The 26,042-nt window shown below is 41.6% G+C and overlaps 1 protein-coding gene across 7 annotated transcripts in view; it reads right to left on the bottom strand.

Annotated features, from left to right (window-relative positions):
- The window catches only part of PPEF1 (protein phosphatase with EF-hand domain 1), a 73,308-nt gene that overhangs the window by 27,176 nt on the left and 20,090 nt on the right, over positions 1-26,042 (bottom strand). For 6 of the 7 annotated variants that reach the window (XR_006277729.1, XM_043504513.1, XM_038385418.2 and 3 more), the window contains exons 2-6: positions 24,964-25,159; positions 22,554-22,681; positions 18,560-18,620; positions 9,752-9,882; positions 6,513-6,627 (exon numbers count right to left, since the gene is read on the bottom strand). Coding sequence is in view for 6 of the 7 variants with exons in the window: in XM_043504513.1 (XP_043360448.1) it covers positions 6,513-6,627; positions 9,752-9,882; positions 18,560-18,620; positions 22,554-22,681; positions 24,964-25,015 (487 nt within the window). In the remaining variant the exon portion in view is untranslated. The remainder of the gene's footprint in view (positions 1-6,512; positions 6,628-9,751; positions 9,883-18,559; positions 18,621-22,553; positions 22,682-24,963; positions 25,160-26,042) is intronic. The other variant, XM_043504511.1, reaches the window with a different exon arrangement.

Here is a 26,042-nt window from a genome sequence, read left to right as displayed (position 1 = left end):
ATACAGAGGCAGCTGTGGGAGTGACTCCTGTAGTGGAAGACACATTGAGGATGACTGGATGTGGAAGCTGTGGTATGTACATGATCCTGGAGGGGGGAACCGGTAAGAGTTTTTTCTGCATGAAATGTCGTCTGATAGAGCTGATGGAGGAAAAGATCCGAGGTTTGGAGATGCAGGTGGAAAGTCTGGTTGAGTTTAGGAAGGGGTTTGAGCAGATGATGGAGCAAAGATATGAGGTATCTGAAGGGAAAAGCTCAGACTCACAGATGGAAGCAGGGCTGGGGAATTCTGAGGAGAGACTGGATGAGGAAAGTGGTCAGTGGAAACATGTGACTCAAAGAACCAGGCAGAGAAAAAGACGGGCTAGTGAAGGAGAAATATAGCTTAGGAACAGGTTTGCAGAGTTGGAAAATGAAGAAGGGGCTCAGCAGGTACTTGTTGAAGGTGGAAGGGTAAGGAAGAAGAGAAGAGAGGCTAGTCCTATAGAAAAAGGGGAAGAGTCAAGGGAGACTACACCAAATATGAGCCCCAGGAGGATACAGGATGGGTTGAAGAAGATTGTAAGGGAAAATAGGAATGGAAAGAACTTGCAGCCAGAGGGAACAGGGGAGAGACTGGAGAATAGCACTGTCACCAGGAAAAGGCAGGTCTATGTGATCGGGGACTCTTTATCGAGAAGAATAGACAGGCCTGTAACTAGAGCTGATCCTGAGAATAGAAGGGTGTGCTGTCTTCCGGGTGCTAAGATACGGGATGTAGACATGAGGTTGAAAAGGATCCTAAAGGGAGCGGGAAAGAATCCCCTAATTATCCTTCATGTGGGAACAAATGATACGGCTAGATTCTCGCTGGAAAGTATTAAGGGAGACTATGCTAGGCTGGGGAAGACGCTTAAGGAAATTGAGGCTCAGGTGATCTTTAGCGGGATCCTTCCTGTTCCTAGAGAAGGGCAACAAAGGTCTGACAAGATTATGACTGTCAACAGATGGCTTAGGCAGTGGTGCTATAAGGAGGGCTTTGGGATGTATGGCCAAATGAATGGGAGGCATTCACGGACAGAGGTCAGTTCTCTCGGGATGGACTTCATCTGAGTAGGGAAGGAAATAGACTTCTAGGATCGAGGCTGGCACAACTGATAAAGAGAGCTTTAAACTAGGAATTGGGGGGAGATGGATGGGAGATGTCCAGAAAATCTCCACGCCAGATTTTAGCATTGAGAGGGAAGAAGATGAAGTAAGAAAGGATACAGGCATGGGTAGGAGAATGTATATAAGGAGCGAGGGCGGTGTGGATACTAGTCTAATAGGTTATACTGGCTGTAGAATGAGTGTGCCTAATAGGGTACAAAATGTGAGCGAGTCCAAACAGCAAAAATTAAGATGTTTGTACACCAATGCGAGGAGTGTAGGTAACAAAATGGATGAACTAGAGCTACTGGTGCAGGAAGTGAAACCAGATATTATAGGGATAACAGAAACATGGTGGAATAGTAGTCATGACTGGACTACAGGTATTGAAGGGTATGTGCTCTTTAGGAAAGACAAACAAAGGTAAAGGGGGTGGAGTAGCATTGTATATCAATGATGAGGTAGAATGTAAAGAAATAAGAAGCGATGCAATAGATAAGACAGAGTCCGTCTGGGCAAAAATTACACTGGGGAAGAAAACTAGTAAAGCCTCTCCTATGATAGTGCTTGGGGTCTGCTATAGACCACCGGGATCTAATTTGGATATGGATAGAGCCCTTTTTAATGTCTTTAATAAAGTAAATACTAATGGAAACTGCATGATCATGGGAGACTTTAACTTCCCAGATATAGACTGGAGGACCAGTGCTAGTAATAATAATAGGGCTCAGATTTTCCTAGATGCGATAGCTGATGGATTCCTTCATCAAGTAGTTGCTGAACCGACTAGAGGGGATGCCATTTTAGATTTAATTTTGGTGAGTAGCGAGGACCTCATAGAAGAAATGGTTGTAGGGGACAATCTTGGCTCAAGTGATCATGAGCTAATTCAGTTCAAACTAAATGGAAGGATTAACAAAAATAAATCTGCAACTAGGGTTTTTGATTACAAAAGGGCTGACTTTCAAAAATTAAGGAAATTAGTTAGGGAAGTGGATTGGACTGAAGAACTTATGGATCTAAAGGTAGAGGAGGCCTGGGATTACTTTAAATCAAAGCTGCAGAAGCTATTGGAAGCCTGTATCCCAAGAAAGGGGAAAAAATTCATAGGAAGGAGTTGTAGACCAAGGTGGATGAGCAAGCATCTTAGAGAGGTGATTAAGAAGAAGCAGAAAGCATACAGGGAGTGGAAGATGGGAGGGATCAGCAAGGAAAGCTACCTAATTGAGGTCAGAACACGTAGGGATCAAGTGAGACAGGCTAAAAGTCGAGTAGAGTTGGACCTTGCAAAGGGAATTAAAACCAATAGTAAAAGGTTCTATAGCCATATAAATAAGAAGAAAACTAAGAAGGAAGAAGTGGGGCCGCTTAACACTGAGGATGGAGTGGAGGTTAAAGATAATCTAGGCATGGCCCAATATCTAAACAAATACTTTGCCTCAGTCTTTAATAAGGCTAAAGAGGATCTTAGGGATAATGGTAGCCTGACAAATGGGAAAGAGGATATAGAGGTAGATATTACCATATCAGAGGTAGAAGCGAAACTGAAACAGCTTAATGGGACTAAATCGGGGGGCCCAGATAATCTTCATCCAAGAATATTAAAGGAATTGGCACCTGAAATTGCAAGCCCATTAGCAAGAATTTTTAATGAATCTGTAAACTCAGGAATAGTACCGAATGATTGGAGAATTGCTAATATAGTTCCTATATTTAAGAAAGGAAAAAAAAGTGATCCGGGTAACTACAGGCCAGGTAGTTTGACATCTGTAGTATGCAAGGTCCTGGAAAAAATTTTGAAGGAGAAATTAGTTAAGGACATTGAAGTCAATGGTAAATGGGACAAAATACAACATGGTTTTACAAAAGGTAGATCGTGCCAAACCAACCTAATCTCCTTTTTTGAAAAAGTAACAGACTTTTTAGATAAAGGAAATGCAGTGGATCTAATTGACCTAGATTTCAGTAAGGCATCTGATACCGTGCCACATGGGGAATTATTAGTTAAACTGGAGAAGATGGGGATCAATATGAACATCAAAAGGTGGATAAGGAATTGGTTAAAGGGGAGACTGCAACGGGTCCTACTGAAAGGCGAACTGTCAGGTTTGAGGGAGGTTACCAGTGGAGTTCCTCAGGGATTGGTTTTGGGATCAATCTTATTTAATCTTTTTATTACTGACCTTGGCACAAAAAGTGGGAGTGTGCTAATAAAGTTTGCAGATGATACAAAGCTGGGAGGTATTGCCAATTCGGAGAAGGATCGGGATATTATACAGGAGGATCTGGATTACCTTGTAAACTGGAGTAATAGTAATAGGATGAAATTTAATAGTGAGAAGTGTAAGGTTATGCATTTAGGGATTAATAACAAGAATTTTAGCTATAAGTTGGGGACACATCAATTAGAAGTAACGGAAGAGGAGAAGGACCTTGGAGTATTGGTTGATCATAGGATGACTATGAGCTGCCAATGTGATATGGCTGTGAAAAAAGCTAATGCGGTTTTGGGATGCATCAGGAGAGGCATTTCCAGTAGGGATAAGGAGGTTTTAGTACCATTATACAAGGCACTGATGAGACCTCACCTAGAATACTGTGTGCAGTTCTGGTCTCCCATGTTTAAAAAGGATGAATTCAAACTGGAGCAGGTACAGAGAAGGGCTACTAGGATGATCCGAGGAATGGAAAACTTGTCTTATGAAAGGAGACTTAAGGAGCTTGGCTTGTTTAGCCTAACTAAAAGAAGGTTGAGGGGAGATATGATTGCTCTCTATAAATATATCAGAGGGATAAATATAGGAGAGGGAGAGGAATTATTTAAGCTCAGCACCAATGTGGACACAAGAACAAATGGGTATAAACTGGCCACCAGGAAGTTTAGACTTGAAATCAGACGAAGGTTTTTAACCATCAGAGGAGTGAAGTTTTGGAATAGCCTTCCAAGGGAAGCAGTGGGGGCAAGAGATCTATCTGGTTTTAAGATTCTACTCGATAAGTTTATGGAGGAGATGGTATGATGGGATAATGGGATTTTGGTAAGTAATTGATCTTTAAATATTCAGGGTAAATAGGCCAAATCCCCTGAGATGGGATATTAGATGGATGGGATCTGAGTTACTATAGAAAATTCTTTCCTGGGTATCTGGCTGGTGAATCTTGCCCATATGCTCAGGGTTTAGCTGATTGCCATATTTGGGGTCGGGAAGGAATTTTCCTCCAGGGCAGATTGGAGAGGCCCTGGAGGTTTTTCGCCTTCCTCTGTAGCATGGGGCATGGTTGACTTGAGGGAGGCTTCTCTGCTCCTTGAAGTCTTTGAACCATGATTTAAGGACTTCAATAGCTCAGACATGGGTGAGGTTTTTCATAGGAGTGGGTGGGTGAGATTCTGTGGCCTGCATTGTGCAGGAGGTCGGACTGGATGATCAGAACGGTCCCTTCTGACCTTAGTATCTATGAATCTATGAATATAATCTATTCCAGAGGCAGGCATGTTGTCAATCAAGGGCCTCATTCTGCCATCCCCATCAATGGCAGCAGTCACAGAGTAAGGTACGACTAAACGTAAAGATGGCTGAACTTGGCCTGAAACATGGTGAATTTCAGTGTACTGACTACACCTGTGGCAGGATGTTTCTATCATATACTCCATAACTCTAATCTTATTAACTGGGAAATATAGGGGCATCATGCGCTACCTCAAAGTAGCACCCTGGAATCTCCATATTCACCATTGTGATATAATTATGATATATTTTGTACAAAGTGTGCTTTGTGAGGTTTCATTTTAAAAGTCTTGATCTGTTGAATATTAATATCCTGTTGGATTGTATGTGCCGTCATTGTATGTGGAGTTATGAAGTATTGCTATGCGTGTATTACTGAAATATGTTGTGAGGTTGGGAACACCCATAACCAGCCTTTCAGTTACAACAAAAGAGTAGCCATCAATAGCCAGACAGCATTAATGGTTCATCAACACCCAACAAGAAAGAATCCACTATCCCAGAGACTCCTTACAGAAGGCACATATATAATGGAAACTGCTTGATCAATGGGGACTGACTGGTCCCCACATCACAGCAAAGATCTTTCCAGCAAGCTGGAAGAAAGTAGAGAGACAGTTACATCATCACTTGGCCTCTCTCTTTTCTCCCCCAAAATCTCAGCACCTGGAAGCATGTCTGGGAGACAAAGTTTTTGAACGGGGGAAATTTGGTTTCAGACTGGAAAAGGAGTCCAGTCTGTGTATTGGGGAACTGTAACCTGCTTGTACCATCTGTCAGGGGGAGAAAAGGTGTTCATCTACTCTTGCTTAGAGTAAAAGTTTAGGATTTAAAATGTGTTTCTATTTTTATTTTCTTAAGGTAACTATCTCTGACCTTTATGCCTACCATGTATAATCACTTAAATTCTAGTTTCTGTAGTTAATAAACTTATTTTAATGTTTTATCCTTACCAGTGAGTTTGTCTAAAGCGCTTGGGAAATCTGCTCAGATTTCAAAGGCTGGTGCATGTCCACTTTCTGCTTCTGGCCAGTGTAAGATGGTACAGTTCTGGGGTGCAAGCCTGGGAAGCTGTGGGAATTGGCTGGAGCCTCTCTATTATAGTTGGTTCATGAGTAGCTGGGAGATCATTCATATAACTCATTTGGGTGTGCCCCTGCCTTTGTAAGTGCAGTGCCTATCAGAGTTTGGTACCTTCACATCAACATCACAGTATGTGAGACATCCCAGGCTGGTGGATTTTGGAGGGCTCAGCAGTCCCACAGTCCAGGTTGCACCCTGGGGACCCCGTCACAAAGAGTTTCATAACATGTCTACCCTTCAGCCCTATTAGGAAATTTTATATCAACTAGGAAATTCTAGAAGGTTCCTCGTGATTTACTGAACATAGAGTTTTTAGTCTCTTCATCTATTTGATACAAAGCATAGACCAAGAAGGAGCACAACCTAAGCATCACCCCTTAACTCAGGAAAACTCTTACTGAAATTATTGTTGAGCCAGATGTGATGGAAAGTTCCCTTTCTCAAGGACATGAAAGTCAAGCGGTGATGCAGAAAGTAAATGTTTACAACACTAGGTGGCATTTTATATATGGTTGTGCAACTTTCCAAAAAAAAAAAAAAACCAAAACACCCTACTCTAGTGCAGGATCTGTGTTTTAACACTGACTCACCAAACAACATCTGACAGAATGAAAAAAGAGAGGAGATTTTTGGCTTTCTTAAAATATACTAGTGGTAACTCAGCAGCATGAGTTGTTGTAGTTTGGGAGAGATTTGCGCTTTTCTAAAACCATCTTCAAAATTACAGATATGGCTGCAGTCAGGAATATCCATATCACCCTGTGGCCAAAACCAGCTATATGCCCTGTCATCATACCACAGATCGTTATCTCCTTGGAGTAGGAGGTCGACAGATGAATGATGTTGGGCATCTGTTTAAGGACTTTCTTGGTTTCATGTAGCAGCTGTAGGACGTAGCGGGCATGAAGGTGCTGTGAAAGGAATGCAGTGAGACAAAGGAGGCATATTAGAAATATACACAGGACATGCTATTTCATAAAAGTTCTGCCAACCCAGAGACCCATCCACTACCAACAATTTTGCTACAGATACTTGCCATTTAAAGATTGTTTACTGTACACACATACTTTCTAAATACAATTACAGGCAGCATGGTCTAGGATGAAGAATCAGGAACTCATAAGAACATAATAATGGGTCAGACCAATGGTTCATCTAGCCCAGTATCCCGTCTTTCAACAGTGGCTGGTGCCAGATGCTTCAGAGGGAATGAACAGTACAGGGCAATTTTTTGAGTGCTCCATTCCCTGCTGTCCAGTCTCAGCTTCTGGCAGCCAAAGATTTAAGGATACCAGAGCATGGGGTCTTAGAACTCCCAAATTCTAATCCTAGCTTTCCCAGTAAATTGATTTGGGGTTTTAGGGAAGTCACTTCACCTGTGTGCCTCATTTTCCCCACTTGTACAATGGGGTTAATAGGTACTTAATGTAGCTCTTTGAATAGATAAAGGCTATAAAAATGCTAGGTATTGTTAAATAACAAAAAACTTTCTTTTAGCTGTGAAAGTTTAATAATGAGTAGTAAAGTACAAAAGAAGGGGAAAAAATCAAGAGAGAGAGAACTAAAGTCAGGGCTGTAAAGTTAATAGTTAATCTGCCTTCTTCTATATAAACTACTCCAGATGGAATTTTGAGCAACTGCATGGGTGCAGAATTCTTATGGTCCACAAATTTCTGTGACCCTGTGCAGAAAAATACAGAAGAAATCTGCGGGGGACACATGCCTCTTCCCCAACAGCCCAGGCAGGGTGTCTGTTCCAGCACCTGGAGAAGCCCTCAGAGACACAAATCGCTGCCCCGGGGGGGGGGGGGGCGGTGAGGGAGGGGATGGGCATACATGTCTGCATGGAAGACATTAATCACCATTAGGGGCTGGGGCTGGGCATGCCTGCCTGCGAACAAGCAAGAGAGACTCTGTCCCTCACCCTTGCTACTATGGAGCACCTGGTGTAGAGGGGTAGGGCTTCAGCTTGTTAGGCATGAGGGCAGGCTCTGTCCCCCGAGGCAGAAATATAGCAGCATGCCTGCCTATGTTCCTTCATTGCAACAAAGCAAGCAGCTGTTTTGCCAGGGTTGGAAATGCAATCAGACAGTGCTTTCCATTAAATTGCCTCGAGGCTCATTTTATAGCAGATAAGCACTGGATTGATAGAAGAATAAGAGTCTGCTCTGTGCATTCCTACAAAACTGTTTTAATGTTTGAAATGAAACACAGTTCTTGATGTGAAAAAAACAAAACCATTGTTAATGTTGCTATTGATAGTTAATTGAGCTCATTCTCTGAGGCAGAAATGTAGCAACCTGCCTGCTAGTGACATTGTTAATGTTCCTATTGTTAGTTAACAGTTCCCATTCTCAGTAAATTCCCTCAGGAGCATAAAACCTGTAAAAGTTTTAAAGTTTCAGAGTAGCAGCCCTGTTAGTTTGTATTCGCAAAAAGAAAAGGAGTACTTGTGGCACCCTAGAGACTAACAAATTTATTTGAGCATAAGTTTTCGTGAGCTACAGCATCACATCCGATGAAGTGAGCTGTAGCTCACGAAAGCTTATGCTCAAATAAATTTGTTAGTCTCTAAGGTGCCACAAGTACTTTTTAAAAAGCTTTAAGGCTCCTTTACATTGCCAGGATAAGATAAAGGAGTCTTATTAAAAAAGACAGTAAGGGAATCCTCAGCTAGGAAGATCTATGTGCTTTCTCACTTTTTTCCTGTGCCAAAGTGGCACAAAGGGGTTAGATTACAGTTTAGGATTTATTTTATTTACACATTTTTAAAAAAAAAAAAAAAAAGACTTTGAGGGCAAATAAAACATTTATCAAGCAGTCAATAAAACATCAGGACAATCAGAATCAAGCACTTCCCAAAGTACCCAGCCAGGTCCAGATGAAGTTACCAAAGGGATATTCGTTCTTTTGCATGACGTGAACAGCCTTCACATCATGCATCAAAAATGGCTCCACCAGCTTCTCATGCTCGAGAATTCCCTACAAAGCTGCATGCAGATGGGGACAAATTATTTTGCACATCCTGCAATGATGTTCTCAAATCATGACTGACGGTCTGTAATTGTGGATCATTTTGCATAAAAAACCCACATTATTTCAACAAAATATGCAGAATTTTAAAATATTGTGTGCAGAATTTTTAATTTTTTGGCACAGAATTCCCCCAGGAGTAACTAAGTGTCAGAATGAAACTCTCAATCTTTAAAACTCATCCATTCAATCTCTTTGTTCCTCTCAGCTGCAAAAATACTTTCCCACTGAGATTCCTTCTTTCTTGTACTTCCAGCTCTGTTAATAATGTCTAGGATGATCCCACCATCCAATGATTGCAGGCCTTTTAATTTAAAAATAGCCATCTCAGTGCACCATCCAGCTGAAATTCTACTCTGACTTTCAACCACTTCCGCTCTGGAAAGTGGTGTGGGGAGAGGCAAAGTCACAGAGGCTAATTACCCCATCTCCAAAAGACTTTTGATCAAAGAATGAGCCTTAACTCCCACTTGGGATCAAGAAAGCCAGTGCTCAAGGATGAAGCCTGTGTTTGCTCATTTACTCTTCTATTTACCACAGCTCCTCTTTCTAGATCCATCACTCGAGATAAATATTGGAAGCCCCATTTACTCAATAAATTTAAAACTTGGCTGGACTATTAATAGTTAGCATTGAAACTGCAGTTTAAAGTTTCAAATTAATCACTCCCCATAACACCCAACAGTGTAAATATTAGCACCATTTTACAGATGGGGACACAGAGGCAAGCAGGCAAGGGAGTCAGTAGCAGAGCCAACTTCAGCTTTCCTAGCTCCTTGACTCATGCTCAGTCCTTTAGACCATAACAAATAATCAGTAAACGAACAGCAGAGAATAATCCTGCATTGGCAGAAAGAGTAGAAAGACATATTAGGTGACCTAGTTCACTTAGTTTCTATGACCCTATAATTTAGTCTCCATAACAACTTCTGACATTACTTAAGTTTAGTCAGTCATGATAGTCATAGTCTAAAACCAATACAGTCCCAACTCCTAACTTGCCTGTTGATCCTTGAAAGCATGAAGAAGTGAATTAGTGTCTGCAACAGTCAGGGGAAATGACAGCCGAGGTCCATGGTAGGAGTCTGGGACCTCTATCGTCCGCTCATATTCTAGTAACTGTACATCCGAACCTGCGGAAATTAAAATCACTGGGTCTATTGAAAAAATCAGAAATCAAATCTAGAAAGGGAGGGAGGAAGACGATGTAGAAAGTCTCATCTTGGAAGGCAACACAAGTTCTGAACACACAGTAATCATTGGTATTTACACTGCTATTATAATAAAATGGTTAATTAGTTCCTGCCATTAGTTTGTGGATCAACTACAACTTTCCAACAATAATCTCTGATTTATAAAATAAAAAAAATACAGTGTCTAAAGTCAGATGGAACATTGCTGCAAAATATTTTTCAACCACAGCCTGTAATTCTAGATTAGGAGAAATTTTGCTATCCAATCCGCCCTCCCTTCCCACAACATAGATCTGAAATTTATTGTTGATGATCGATAGCTCCTTCTTTATTGATGATCATCAATAACTGCTTCACCTGTTTACAACAATGTAATATTGAACTTTTACTGGGTTTAAAGCCAATTAGTTTTGTTGTAGTTACTTTTCTATATATGAGAAATGCCAAAAGCTCACTGAAGATTTAGGGCTTGTCTGCACTCAAAACACTACAGCAGCACAATTTGCATCACTGCAGAGCTTCAGCACAGATGCAACTTACACCGATGTGAGGGGTTCACCCACCAACGAAGGTAATTCACCTCCCTGAAAGGCAGTAGTTAAGTCAACGGACAAATTCTTACATCGACCTAGTGCTGTCTATATGGGGATTTAGGCTGGCTTAACTACCCAGCTCAGGGGTGTGGATTTTTCCAGACCGATGTAGTTAAACTGACCTAATTTTCTAGTGTAGCTCAGGCCTCCATACAAACCGTACAAACCATACAAACCGTATTCTCTCACAGCTGTGTGCCAACAGTGGTGTTTCAATATCACCATTTCCCCTAGAGCTGAGACACAATGTCCCTATGTGGCCAGCTGTCATAAAACTATTGTCTGTACTGCAGCAAGTATAAGTATGTCAGGAGAAAGAAACAGTTTGTTCTCCTATTCTTCGTGGAGTGTGAAGAAGGTGTAAATATTTCTAATTGCTTCAATTCAGGGTTCTTTTTATATACACTTGTCTATACATGAGTATGTAGGGCACTGAAGTGTTTGCTTTTGCACATCATTGGTCTGTCTCATTCCTTGAACAGAGAACCAGCTAGCAGCAGTATCCTTATTAAAAACATTCTAGTGGTCGCTCAGATCGAGCTATGGTGTTGCTCTTGTGAGGTTCCAGATTTTAAACAGCTTTTGTTTTGTCGTAGTTGAGCTTAATTTTTTTCATAACCCTGATTAGACTTGATCTGACATTCATAAAAAAGGGTTTATTTATTATTTATCATCATAGCCAAAGAACTGGATGCAAAATAAAACTCACAGCAGCAGAATCCTTCTTGCATTCACGTACATATTTTATGATTCATAATTGTTACCAAGCTTTTGAAGTATCATACAATGTCATCATACAGGCAAAGTTCAACTAGGCCAGCAACTGAAGAAAGTTCAAAATAAGACGTGTTATCTGAATGAACAGAAAGGAACAGTTTCCTTCTTAAATGCTTACCCCATTCAAACCCTGGGTCTATGTGAATCCAACTGGAGCAAAGCATCAAGCAGCACCGCTTAGGGCTTGAGCCTACAAGGTGCTGAGCACTCCCAATTTCCACTCACTGCAATGGGAGCTGAGTGCGCATCACCATCTTGCAGAATGATCCATAACTGGCTGACTAGTCAATAGCTTACGAATGCCTTCCTCTTTACAGGGTAATAACCAAATCTAGATTAAACAGACTCCAAGGGCCTACATGGAATCAATTTTGCCATGAAAAGCACAGTGATCTGATTTCAGAGTAGCAGCCGTGTTAGTCTGTATCCGCAAAAAGAAAAGGAGTACTTGTGGCACCTTAGAGACTAACAAATTTATTTGAGCATAAGCTTTCGTGAGCTACAGCTCACTTCATCGGATGCATTCAGTGGAAAATACAGTGGGGAGATTTATATACACAGAGAACATGAAACAATGGGTGTTACCTGATTATCCCAACCAGTGTGCCCACCAGGTCTCACTGACAAGCCTGAGGAGAATAGCTCAGGCTATAGTTACTACTATCAAGTTAGCAGAGAGTATCTTGAAGATATAACACTGAAATGGGTTCTCCATTCTCTCGCTTCTATGCTCTGATTGACTCCTGTCCTCACAGCGCCCTATCCAGGGCTCTGACAAAGCTAGCTATTCCATCTTTTTACCACTATGCCTCTCTGTCTCTATGCCTAATCTCAGGCTTTGCAATGTCTCCTTCTGCTCCTTCTAAAGGGCTGGCTTCCCCCAACCCCTACCCCCACTTCAGCAATTCCATTTTAAAATTAAATTTTATTAATTCACTGGGGATTGTATGGGGTGACAGGCAGGGAATTGGGTCAGAAATAGAGGTATACATGTTTGCTGTGGGCATATGGATGAGGAATTCTAAGAATAGTAACCAATCAGAGCAGGGACTTATAGTGGCTAGAGTCGGGAGATTTACATAATTACTGAGCTGATACTGAGAAATAAGCATAGAATAATTATGTAAATCAGAGCCTCACCCCAAGCCAGCATGCAGGGATTTGCATCACTGAAAAATAAACATATAGCCATGAATTAATAACTGTATAGTATCCTGTGTTCTCAACTAATGGGGAGGACCTTCTTTCACGGTGGCATGCAGTAAAGAATAGCTCTTCATATACCAAATAAACCAGTTCCTCACGGCATGTGACCAAAAGATTAAGACAAAAAACAAAGGCTATCTATGTTTTTTTAAAATGTGTTCCCATACAGTACAGTCTGTTACTTTTTTATTTAAATGATGGAAATTACCAAGAATATGTGCTATGCCAATTGTTTAAAATTAATTTTCTTTTCTCCTGGTAGAGACCCTGGGGGTGTATTGAAAGGCTGGGCAGGTACATTCACAAAGTCCCCCCATACCATTTTTTTTAAAATACTGCTGAAAGGGCTTTTACAGCTCCCTCCCACAGACCTCTTTGAAAATCACCTCCAAACACCACCAGAATAACAAGACTACTAAGTGAACAATTTACACAGTTATGAAGTATCTCGCTCGTGATGCTGAAACTACACTGACATCAGGAAGAGGAGGAGGAGATGAGAAATAGTTGATTTACAAATAGCTGGATTTGTAAAACAAATCAAAAGGACAATTGCATTAAGAGGAAAATAATCGCCATTTTTTAAAAACATTAAAAAAAACCCAGAAAAGTAAATGGACACTGTGATGAACCAGGAAGATTTCTTAAGGGGTTAATTATAGTATAAGAAAAACCAGGGTCTATAAGACCTTCAACAATCCCCACCCCTCTCTTTTTTCCTGCATATAGAACTATTGAACCCTACAGGCAATCTCTGTTTTTACTGAGAATACAGAAATTCTTGGGGAGGAGCTTAATTAGAGTGGAGCAAATAAGCCATTTTTCAGTTCAAGGTTTGAACAGAAAAATCCAGAAAAAACATTTGTTAGATTCGAATAAAAATATTTTAAACAAAAATTGTCAAATTGAAAAACTTGACAAAACTGTTCGAATTGACAGAAATGTTTTGGATTGGCCCCAAACTATTTTTTTTTCTTCTTCCAGTTTTTCATTTCAATCAAAGTAGTTTGGTCAACTTAAATAGATTTTTTTTTATTATTATTTTTTCATTTTGATTCAGTCTTTTTCAGGTGTTTTTCATTCTGGTTTTTTTCCTGGTCAAATTTCAGAACAGAGCGCTCTTTTGACATAAAAAGTTGAAACAAAAAGTGTTTCAACGTGGCAGAAACAAAAAAATTTTACATTAAAAAAATTTTTTTTTAATGGAAATAATATGTCAAATTGACTCAAACGGCAAATAGTTTTGGAGCCCCCAAAAATGCAAAGTTAACCGAAAATATTTTGCCTACCTCTACTCAGGACTTTTTAGCCCTGTTTCTATTACCCTAAGTTAAAGGAACATGTTGAGGAAAGCAGCAGGAGAATTCTTTTTACCAGATCCTGGGCTTCCTGGAATATTTGGACAATTGTCCAGGCTGATTTGCAGCTTCTTTGTTCACTATGCTCACATTCGCAGTAGGTCAGTACCGTAAGGCCTTGAGTCAGCAAGAACTTAAGCACTTGCTTAAGAATAGCCCTCTTCAGAAAAGCATTTTAAATACCTGCTTAAGTCCCAGTAAAGTCAGGTTCTTAAATGCTTTGCTAAATAGGGATGGATTTAGGTATGTGCTTTAAGTTAAACACTAAAGCAGCACTTCAGTGTAGACACCACCTACACTGATTGGAGAATCATAGAATTGGAAGGGACCTCAGGAAGTCATCTAGTCCAACCCCCTGCTCAAAGCAGGACCAATCCCCAATTTCTGGCCCAGATTCCTAAATGGCCCTTAAGGATTGAACTCACAACCCTGGCTTTAGCAGGCCAATGCTCAAACCACTGAGCTATCCCTCCCATCCACCTAGTTAATCCACCTTCCGGAGAGGTGATAGCTAGGTCCATGGAAGAATTCTTCTGTCAACCTAGCACTGTCTACACTGGAGCCTAGGTTGTCTTAACTACACTGCTCAGTGTATGGATTTTTCACACCCATGAGCAATGTAGCTGGGTCGACCTAACTTTTTAGTACAGCCCAAGCCTAGATGTTGATTTGACAAGCTTAGTATTTAAAAAAACCAAAAAAAACAAAAACAAAACAAAACAAAAACCTCTACTGCACATTTACAGGTTTCAGAGTAGCAGCCGTGTTAGTCTGTATTCACAAAAAGAAAAGGAGTACTTGTGGCACCTTAGAGACTAACAAATTTATTAGAGCATAAGCTTTCGTGAGCTCACTTCATCGGATGCATTATGCTCTAATAAATTTGTTAGTCTCTAAGGTGCCACAAGTACTCCTTTTCTTTTTGCACATTTACAGTATGCAAGCACTTATAACATGCATATAGTTAAACTAATTCCCTTTGGTCCAAGGCCTTGTATTGTCTCTCAATGAGAACTATTTTCATGCCAATCTTGAAACTTTCAATCCTCATTTTTTTCAGCTGTAGGCCTGATAAGATTTTTTTTTTAAATGGGAAGCTTGTATTTTTTAGCCTCTCCTATTATCAGAGAAGTAGGCCTCTTTACACTCAAAAAACAACAAGAAAAAGAAAGAGTTAGCTTTGGGCAGACACCAAGTCTCAAACATTTAACCCCAAAGATACAACTTTCTCAAAACTATATGACAGTGAAAATTGAGCTTTATCATGAAAGCTTTTTTTTTTTTTGGACCAAGAATCTTAGAAACAGAGGGTTAGAAGGGACTGTAAGGATCATCTAGTCTAACCCGCTGCCAAGATGCAGGATTTGTTATGTCTAAACCATCCAAAAGAGATGGCTATCCAGCCTCCTTTTGAAAAGCTCCAGTGAAGGAGCTTCCATAACTTCCTTAGGCAGTCCTTAAGTATAACTAATATTTGCTCTTAATGCAGGTAGACCACACAGGGAAAATAAGGGGCAATTTATACCCCTTACTCCTCTGTGTGGGCACAAGAAGTGAGCCATGACACCCTATGTAGTTAAAGTGTTTATCAAACCTTTATCTAAGAAAGGTTTTCTCAATATACATAGATTTATTTAGGCTGGTTAGGGGAGACATCTCAGACATGGTTCAATCTAATTTACAAGCGACTGACTAGCCAAGCTAACCCATCATCCTAAAAACTTTGGATTCAGTTGGGTTCAGAAAGGGAAGCGAAATATATACACCATTAGCGCAGATAACTAGTAGATGATATGTTTCAGAGTAGCAGCCGTGTTAGTCTGTATTCGCAAAAAGAAAAGGAGTACCTGCGGCACCTTAGAGACTAACAAATTTATTTGAGCATAAGCTTTCGTGAGCTACAGCTCACTTCATCAGATGCATTCCAATGATAGGAACATCATTAGATTTGCTTCAAGTTAGCCATTTTACTCCTATAAAACCCCACAAGAAAAGCAGATCATTTGCAGACTGCACTTATCTATCATAGTGCACTGTGTAGAAAAATAGTATATAAATCTCTCCACTGTATTTTCCACTGAATGCATCCGATGAAGTGAGCTGTAGCTCATAAAAGCTTATGCGCAAATAAATTTATTAGTCTCTAAGGTGCCACAAGTCCTCCTTTTCTTTTTGCGAATACAGACTAACATGGCTGCTACTCTGAAACCAGGACTAACTTATTCTCTGTCTTGGCCCTGGAGCATAGCTTAGATGTCCTTTCTCCTTCAAGAAGAGTGCACTGTACATTAGGCACTCTAGGCAGTTTAAGAGAGAAGAACTGTCGTTTCTAATTGTTGCCATTAGAACACTGAACCACTTATGGTTTTTGATGGTTTTATTCGCTATCAAAGTGCCTTGTATGCATTTTAAATGAAGTAATCAATGTCTGGCTCAGATTAAAGAGAAGCGACCTTTCATATTCTTTTATGACTCAGTAAGGTGAGGACTGCCTCCTTCTTAACACAGCTAGGTTCCGATTTGCTTATGTCTCTTCAGACCTTCTAAACAAATTGATGTTGGTTTTACAGAAGTCAGTTTCAAGCTGTAGTTCCATGTGGAACTTGAACTTCAAAGGCTACTTTTATCCAAGGATCTCAAAACACTTTAAAGATCAAAGGCTAGTCTTTCATTGCCTTATTAGAGCTGGTTGCAAAATGTTTGTAACATAGCCTAATACAAATTTTAATTTGATCATTTTAATTGTTCACATTCTGAATGGTTTTGGTATTCCTTGAATCCTGTGCACTATTCACTTCAGTCATATAGGATGAAATTCAATAAGGACAAATGCAAAGTACTCCACTTAGGAAGGAACAATCAGTTGTACACATACAAAATGGGAAATGACTGCCTAAGAAGGAGTTCTTCAGAAAGGCCCCAGCAGGAGTATTGTGTTCAGTTCCGGGTGCCACATTTCAGGAAAGATGTGGATAAATTGGAGAAAGTCCAGAGAAGAGCAATAAAAACCATTAAAGGTCTAGAAAACATGACCTATGAGGGAAGATGGAAAGAAAAACGGGTTTGTTTAGTCTGAAGAAGAGAAGACTGAGAGGGGGCATAATAGTTTTCAAGTACATAAAAGGTTGTTACAAAGAGGAGGGTGAACAATTGTTTTTCTTAATCTCTGAGGATAGGATCAGAAGTAATAGGCTTAAATTGCAGAAAGGACAATTTAGGTTGGGCATTAGGAAAAAATTCTTGCAGGGTGGTTAAGAACTGGAATAAATTGCCCAGGGAGGTTGTGGGATCTCCATCACTGGAGATTTTTAAGAGCAGGTTAACCAAACACCTGTCAAGGATGGTCTAGATCAGGGATTGGCAACCTTTGGCACGCAGCCCACCAGGGTAAGCCCCCTGGCCAGTTTGTTTACCTGCTGCGTCCACAGGTTCAGCCGATAGCAGCTCCCACTGGCCACAGATCGCTGCTCCAGGCCAATGAGGGCAGCGGGAAGCAGCGGCCAGCACATCCCTTGGCCTGCGCCGCTTCCCACAGCCCCCATTGGCCCGGAGCAGCAAACCACGGCCAGTGGGAGCTGCGATCAGCAGAACCTGTGGACGCGGCAGGTAAACAAACCGGCCCAGCCCACCAGGGGGCTTACCCTGGCAGGCCGCGTGCCAAAGGTTGCCAATCCCTGATCTAGATAATACTTAGTCCTGCCATGATTGCAGGGGACTGGACTAGATGACCTCTTGAGGTCCCTTCCAATTCTATGACTCTACTGAAGTGAAATTACAGTATGTTCCCGTTGTGGTCTTTCCTCCTGAATCTTCTCTGGCTTCCAACCCTCTGCTTCTACAGCTTTTTCCTTGATTGGCTGCTCTCCTTATTTTTCAGAATATCTCATTCCTACAGGGATCAGAGAAGTAGGATGGCAAAGGGATCCAAGGTACCCCTGGCAAGTCTGTTCCAGCTGAGTTCAGTGATTACAACTATTTTTAAGAAGATAAAATTATCTATAAATATCTGTCCCAAATTTTTAAAATGTCTGACTAAACATAATCCAGTCATTGTTTTATTAAACCAAAGTATTCCCACTGGAGTGTCAAAAATCCATGTCATATCCACAAGGGCATCTGCAACTCTGGTTAGCTAAAAAAAGTGGAAAAACTCATGTAGCCAGACAGCTTCCTACTGGCCCCACATAAAACGCTCTGCAGTAAAAGTCCAGAAGAAATTACACTAAAAAATGCTCCATATTTGCCTATTTCAGATGATGCCATAGAGAACACCTCTGTGCTGTGTTACATTTGCTCAATATTGGTCAATGCATTCTCCTTTTTGAGAATTTTCCATTACAAATTAAAAAAATACATAGTTCTAGAGATTGGAGGTGAGGGGAGGTTGTAAGCAGGAAGAACACAAGAACAATTTACTAGCTCTTCAAGGAGAAAATGTATAATAGAACACTCTCTACATTTTGGGGGTTACTTGTATGTTTGACTGGAATCTCACACAGTTCAATCTACTGTATATATATTTAACAGAATCAGCATTTATAGGATCAAGCTTTCACTACAGTGTATGGGAAGTTCCAAGCTAAGCTTCAGTCATGTGCAATAGCTAGACATCACATAGACAACTTACCTTCTAATGTTTGTTAATAAACTGGAATTTTCATATTAAACTTTTTTTATCCTTACCTGTATCAGTCCCGTTGAGATGAGTAAAGTGATCCAGCATGAATGTAAAAAAACTGGACAGCTGTATAAGAAAAAAAAAATACACTGATCAATTCAGGAGATCACACATACATTAATGGTCTCTCATTTTTCTTTACTCTTTTCCCACTAATTAGGACATTTAGATAGAAAGATACAGAGGCACCTTGGATCTGTATCACTAGTTTATGATAACAATGCAACCTTGTCCTCCGGTAAGAGTTGCAACTTTCTCCGTCCTCCTTACTGCAGGCTAGTGGGCTAACGCTGATTCATAAACATACACTAATTGAATTCAACAAATTCCTTTAAAGCTAGTTGATACTGTTCGTCTTCAGAATAGAATGAACTTTAACTGAGCTTCATTAAACCATGTAAAACATGAACAAAAAGTAGCAGTGCAAGTAGGGGGGTACAGTACCAGCAAGATATTTATAGCTGGTACAGTGAACTGGAAAGAGGATCAGCAGAACATGGGGATGCTGGGCAGCCCCACACCGGCAGTTCCTCCATCGCAGCTGTACCACCCCCAGCCCTTCCACGCAGGGTCTCCTCCATCTGTCCAGGAGCCCTGCCAGAGGACAGGTCTGGAGGCAGTACAGCTATGCTGGAGGAACTGCGGGTGTGGGGCCGCCTGGTGGCCCCACGTTCTGCTCCTTTCACCACTGCCGTTCCGAAGGCGCAGCGGGAGGAGGACAGAACCCCCACCTCTCCAGGTAAGGGGGGTGGAGTCACATGGAGGGTCACGTGAGGAGGTCACCTGCCCCCCATGTCCAGCCCCCCCCATACTGGTAAGAAATGGATTCCACTTGCACCACTGACAAAAAGGGACCACATTTTGAAATCCAGCACTGCCTGTTGAAATATAGTATTGACTATAGTCATTTTTAATGTTTTGTAAGAATTCATTTAAAAACACACATGATTAAAAAATGTTAAATGCTTACCAAAAAATTAAACTGTATTTTTAAAGAAAAGTGTGAGAAATGTAGAAAAATATGGGGCAAGAATTGTCCACCTCATTCTTGCGGTTACGTCAGTGAACAGCCCAGAGGCAGATTAAGAGGTCTCCCTGTGGCCCTGGCCCAGAGCAAGTGGGGAGGCCCCAGAGATGGAAGGGTGGTCCCACCCCACCTTTCTGCCTACGGCCCCACCCCATTCCACCCTTCTGTGGCCCCTCCTCCCGTTCGCTCCTTTCTGCTACCCCCCCCCCCAAACACACACACACTGTGGCCCCAAGATTGGAGAAGCTCCATCCCCCCAGCCTCAGCCCTGGGTCCACAGTGGGGAATGAGAGCTACTCAAGCCCTGAGGCCATGGCAGGGAAAGAGAGCTACTCCAGTCCCAGGGCTGCAGCTGGGGTCAGGGCGCTGGGACTTCCCCTGCCCACCCCACGGTTTCTACTAGGGCTCTGGCCTTTGCTGCCCCACAGTGGGTTTCTGCTAGGGCACCCATTTTTCCGGGGCCCCCAGTTGGCTGGGGCCCCCAGGTACAGGCCCCATGGGTCCATTGGATAACCCTCCACTGCCACCACTCTCTTTAAAATGTTGATGAGGATGATTATTTGTTTGTATTACAGTAGCCCTATTGGGCTGTACAAATAGTGAGAGATAATATCTGCCCTGAAGCACTGACAAACTAGAGTGTGAGAAAGGAAATATTTTACATTATTTTACTGCACTGAGGCACAGAGAGGTTAATTGACTTGCCCAAGATCACACAGGAAGTCTGTGGCAGAGCCAGGAATTAAATCCAGATCTCCTTAGTCCCAGTCCAGAGCCTTAATTACAAAACCGTCCTCCTTCCTCAGTTAACAAACAAATGGATTACAGGCAAAAAGCTATATAAACTTAACTTTTTGGTAAGCATCCAAAACATCGACAGGATTTTTTGTAAACATACAAGTAATATAATCTCTCCTGCTTCAGGGATAGAATAACCACTAACTGGTGGAGGGTTAGGAAGAAACTTCCCTTATAAGCATGTTATTCCATAATTTTAACTACAGGGTTCATGCACCTTCTTTTGAAGCTTCTGATACTGGCCACTGTCAGAGACAGGTTACTGCACTGGATGGAACAGTGATCCAGTCTGGTATGGCAATTTCCACATTCCCATTTTTAAACAAATCAGGAAATTGGATAGACAAAAAATTCAGTTGGGATACAACTGGGAATTTGCAACCCACACATGCAGTTATCTGTTTTGTTTGTGCATCTTAGAGATACATTTTTGGAAATACATTCTTGTCCCCTAATGCCCCTACTCTACTTGAGCTACATTGATGACATCTTCATCATCTGGACCCATGGAAAAGAAGCCCTTGAGGAATTCCACCAGGATTTCAACAATTTCCATCCCACCATCAACCTCAGCCTGGACCAATCCACAAAAGAGATCCATTTCCTGGACACTACGGTGCTAATAAGCGATGGTCACATAAACGCCACCCTATACCGGAAACCTACTGACCGCTGTTCCTACCTACATGTCTCCAGCTTTCACCCAGATTACACCAACGATCCATTGTCTACAGCCAAGCTCTACGATACAACCGCATTTGCTCCAACCCCTCAGACAGAGACAAACGTCTACAAGATCTCTATCAAGCATTCTTACAACTACAATAGCCACCTGCTGAAGTGAAGAAACAGACTGATAGAGCCAGAAGAGTACCCAGAAGTCACCTATTACAGGACAGGCTCAACAAAGAAAATAACAGAATGCCACTAGCCATCACCTTCGGCCCCCAACTAAAACCTCTCCAACGCATCATCAAGGATCTACAACCTATGCTGAAGGACGACCCATCACTCTCACAGATCTTGGGAGACAGGCCAGTCCTTGCTTACAGACAGTCCCCCAATCTGAAGCAAATACTCACCAGCAACCACACACCACACAACAGATCCACTAACCCAGAAACCTGTCCTTGCAACAAAGCCCGTTGACAACGCTGTCCACATATCTATTCAGGGGACACCATCATAGGGCCTAATCACATCAGCCACACTATCAGAGGCTCGTTCACCTGCGCATCTACCAATGTGATATATGCCATCATGTGCCAGCAATGCCCCTCTGCCATGTACATTGGTCAAACTGGACAGTCTCTACGTAAAAGAATAAATGGACACAAATCAGACGTCAAGACTGATAACATTCAAAAACCAGTTGGAGAACACTTCAATCTCTCGGGTCACTCGATTACAGACCTAAGAGTAAAAAGAAAAGGAGTACTTGTGGCACCTTAGAGACTAACAAATTTATTAGAGCATAAGCTTTCATGAGCTACAGCTCACTTCATCGGATGCATTTGGACCAAATGCATCCGATGAAGTGAGCTGTAGCTCACGAAAGCTTATGCTCTAATAAATTTGTTAGTCTCTAAGGTGCCACAAGTACTCCTTTTCTTTTTGCGAATACAGACTAACACGGCTGCTACTCTGAGACCTAAGAGTGGCTATCCTTCAACAAAAAAACTTCAAAAACAGACTCCAACGAGAGACTGCTGAATTGGAATTAATTTGCAAACTGGATACAATTAACTTAGGCTTGAATAGAGACTGGGAGTGGATGGGTCATTACACAAAGTAAAACTATTTCCCCATGTTTATTTCCCCCCCGCCCCCCACTGTTCCTCAGATGTTCTTGTCAACTGCTGGAAATGGCCCACCTTGATTATCACTACAAAAGGTTTTCTTCCCGCCCCCCTCTTCCCTGCTGGTAATAGCTCATTTTAAGTGATCACTCTCCTTACAGTGTGTATGATAAAACCCATTGTTTCATGTTCTCTGTGTGTGTATATAAATTTCCCCACTGTATTTTCCACTGAATGCATCCGATGAAGTGAGCTGTAGCTCACGAAAGCTTATGCTCAAATAAATTTGTTAGTCTCTAAGGTGCCACAAGTCCTCCTTTTCTTTTTGGAAAGTGCGGCCTTCATGTTTCACCATAAGAACCCAGGAGTACAGACCTGTAGCTGAGCTTGTTCTTCAGCATATTCAATTGACTGAAAGATGCTAAGAGCATATTGTCGTCTCATCTCCAACCGGGCCATGTAACACCGATACCAACTCTGAATGAGGATAGCTGCTTTAATTGCTGCCAAAACATAAAGCAACAAAAATACAATGAAACACCGTTACCGTGCAGCTACTGTGAAAACAGAAAGAGGCCAAGTTTCCACACATCCTCCTCCCCAGAGCTCAGCCCAGACACCTACCCCTTCCCCTCCCAGAGCCAAGCTGTGGGGTCCCCCGGAGCCTAGATACCCGTACCCCCCTCTCCCAGAGCCCAGTCATGCCCCCAACACCAGTCCAGACACCTGACCCCCTCTCCCACAGAGCCCAGTGATCCAGAGGGAGAACAGCCTGATGCTCACTCCCAGGCTTGCACGATGGAGTGTCCTGCGCACTGCACAGTTGTCAACTTTCACACAGTAAATAAGCACCCCCACTTTCACAATAAGCCAAAAATCAAGCTAATCCCATTTCAAAACAAGCCAATCCCCAAGAACCCCAACACTCTATGTGACTAGATCCCCCGGCATGCAGTCTGGGACTGTGTGGGGCCTATTGTGCTCCCCGACTCTCTCATCTTCTTGCCCCCCTTGCTCCCCCTTTCTGGGAGCCAATCTAAAAAAAGAAGCAACAAGCCAAACAAGCTACAAGCCAGAAACTAACCAACAAGCAACTCACAAGCCAATTAAGCCAAAAACAATCCCAATTTCTGCGATTTCTCCACGGGTTGGCATGTCTGGCGCACCGCCCTCCTCCTTCCCTCAGGGCGTGCGAAGAACTGCAGCTGCTGGAAACCCTCCAGCTGCTGGAAACCCTCCAGATCCTCCTCCCCCTTCCCCTCCTCCCGGGCAGTGGCTTCTATGCGTGAGTTGGGCTCAGCAAGGTCCAGCGGCCCCTAGTGGCAGCCACCAGCCCATTTTAGTGGGAGAAAGGAAATTCTGCGCAAAAAACCATTAATTTCTGAAAAAATCTGCATTGCGCAATAGTACAGAATTCCCCCAGGAGTACTAATGGAGACACATAAGAGTCCTTTTACCAGTATAGTTTATACCAGTTCCCTGAACAGAATAAGATATACCAGCAAAATGACATTTTTGCTGGAATAACTGCATCTATACTAGGACTATGTATACACTGCAGCTTAGGTTGATATAAATTGTGTCGCTCAGGGATGTGAATAAGCTACCACCCCGAGCGACGTAAGTTACACCAACCTAAGCATCGATGTGGACAGCACTCTGTCGGCAAGAGAGCTTCTCATGCTGACACAGCTACTGCCACTTGTGGGCTGAAGTCATGAAGTCGAAGGGAGAGCTGTCTCCCATCAGCTTAGAGTGTCAGCACTAGCAGCGCTACATCAGTGCAGCTGCCCTGATGTCGCTGCGCTGATGTAAACTCTGTAGTGTAGCCATAGCCTGGGACTTTTGCCAGCATAGCTATATTGGTTGTGCAGAGACTTTTTCCACATACCTAACTGAGGCATGTCTACACAATCAATAGCTTTCCCCATTCTTCTCTCCCCACCCCCTGATCATTAAAGGGACTTCATCAAGTAATTATTATTATTTATATTGCCATAACATCTAGAAGCCCCAGTCATGGACCGTGATCCCATTTAGGCACTGTATAAATACAAAACAAAAGACAGCCCTGTCCCAAAGAGCTTATAGCCTAGGTAATGTAATGGTTAAAGTTAATGTTACTTTAAATTCTGGTTAAAATGTAACCCTCTTACTAATGGGCTAATCCCATACAGCACCAGACACTGAGTATTACAAGTATTAAGTGCAGGGTGTTAAACTGGCGAGCAGAAGGAGAGCATTCATTTAAAATATCTGTGCCACTGTGTCACTGTTCCTCATCTATAAAATGAGCAGAAAAATTCCAGGAGCACTGTGCAAAGGCTAGGCACATTCTAGCTCTATGCCAAGCACCACTGGCATATACTACTGTGTGACATATTTTTTGAACAAGGAAAATGCCGGCCTTAACTTTTAACTGAATTTTTACCCAGGTACCAAAGAGATTTGTCAACCAAACAGACTAACTGACATTAAGCAAGAAATTAAACAAAACACTGTTTTGCAGACTAATCATTCTGTAGTGTAATTATTGAATCTGACCATCATTGAGGTAGCTCTGTTTTATCTCAGTTTCTTTTTAACTACTAGAGTCGTTCTGCCTTAACCAATATTTAAAAGCCAGGAATCCTTTAAAAAAAAAAAAAAGAGCATTTAAAACAAAATTTAATCTAAGCTACTACTTAACTACAGGATTGGGGGGAAAAAAGTGCAACCCTTTAATTCTCTTTCATTGTTAACAGAGGATAACAAGGCAAACAAATGACACAGACACAGCACCTACCTCTCTCTGACTTTTTTGCCCGATTCCCAGTCACAGAAGTGCCACATCCCATGGCTCTAGTACAGACTGTCCATCAATTTAATTTCTCTTCATAGGCAATGGGTTTTTCTCATCCAACCATGTTACAGACATTTCCTTTATGTTCCACTTATGATGCAATGAACCACCCCAAGCTGATTCACTCCTGTTATTAGCTCTAATGAGGAAGAAGAGCAGGGGAGGTAATAAAAAAGAAAGTGGTTAATAGCATACTATCTACCATGTAACTAAGCAGAGATCATTAAAGCTTGTTATGAAATATTGTATGTCATGTGATGTGGAAACTGAACCAAACAAACAGTATAGGGTTATTTTCCAGAACTCAGCAGCAGTAGCCTCCTATTGCTGCCGCCTGCATTTGGGTCAGATGAACATCTATGAATAAAGTTTCCTCTTCTGAACAAAATGCTACATACTGGCTGAAAAGCAATATCTACCAGTGAGCTATTGAAAGCTTTCCTACCAGTGACAGGAAACTACAGAGAAATTACTTTTGTTATTGTGAGTTGAAAAGTAGTGCATCAGAACTTAAAGCATTTAAAATTAAATGGAAATGATACTACAACTATTAAACCAAGAAAATAAATTTTAAGATGACTCACCTTACCATTTACCAGTACACTACACTTAATCCCTCATTGCACCATAATGCTGTTTACCAGTTCTTCTGAGTACAGAAGAAGCTCTTTAATATACACTTAGTTAAAATCATATCTTAAATTCACTTGAACACAATATAAGGTGACCCCTTGAAAAGTTTCAGTAGCAGATACAATGCTGTATCAAGGTGTCTCATAATAAGAATTCACCTATTTTTACTAAATGTACTACAGCACATTTACTATGAGTCATGATAAACAAAAGCAAAGTAATTTTGTCAAATAAATGAACAAAGTACATTTTATAATGCAGTCTTCTTGGTTTTTCTTTGTGTTTGTTCACCGACTCACATCATTCACAAATTTGCAACGTGTCTCCTAGTCAATGAGTTCAAATTAGTGAATTTCACTGTAAAATAAATGTGGTGACATTTTTTGAGC

Source organism: Dermochelys coriacea, chromosome 1, assembly GCF_009764565.3.
Source record: "Dermochelys coriacea isolate rDerCor1 chromosome 1, rDerCor1.pri.v4, whole genome shotgun sequence".
NCBI lineage: Eukaryota > Metazoa > Chordata > Testudines > Dermochelyidae > Dermochelys > Dermochelys coriacea.
Note: the sequence above shows the minus strand (reverse complement) of the source record. Positions and strands in the feature narration are given on the sequence as shown.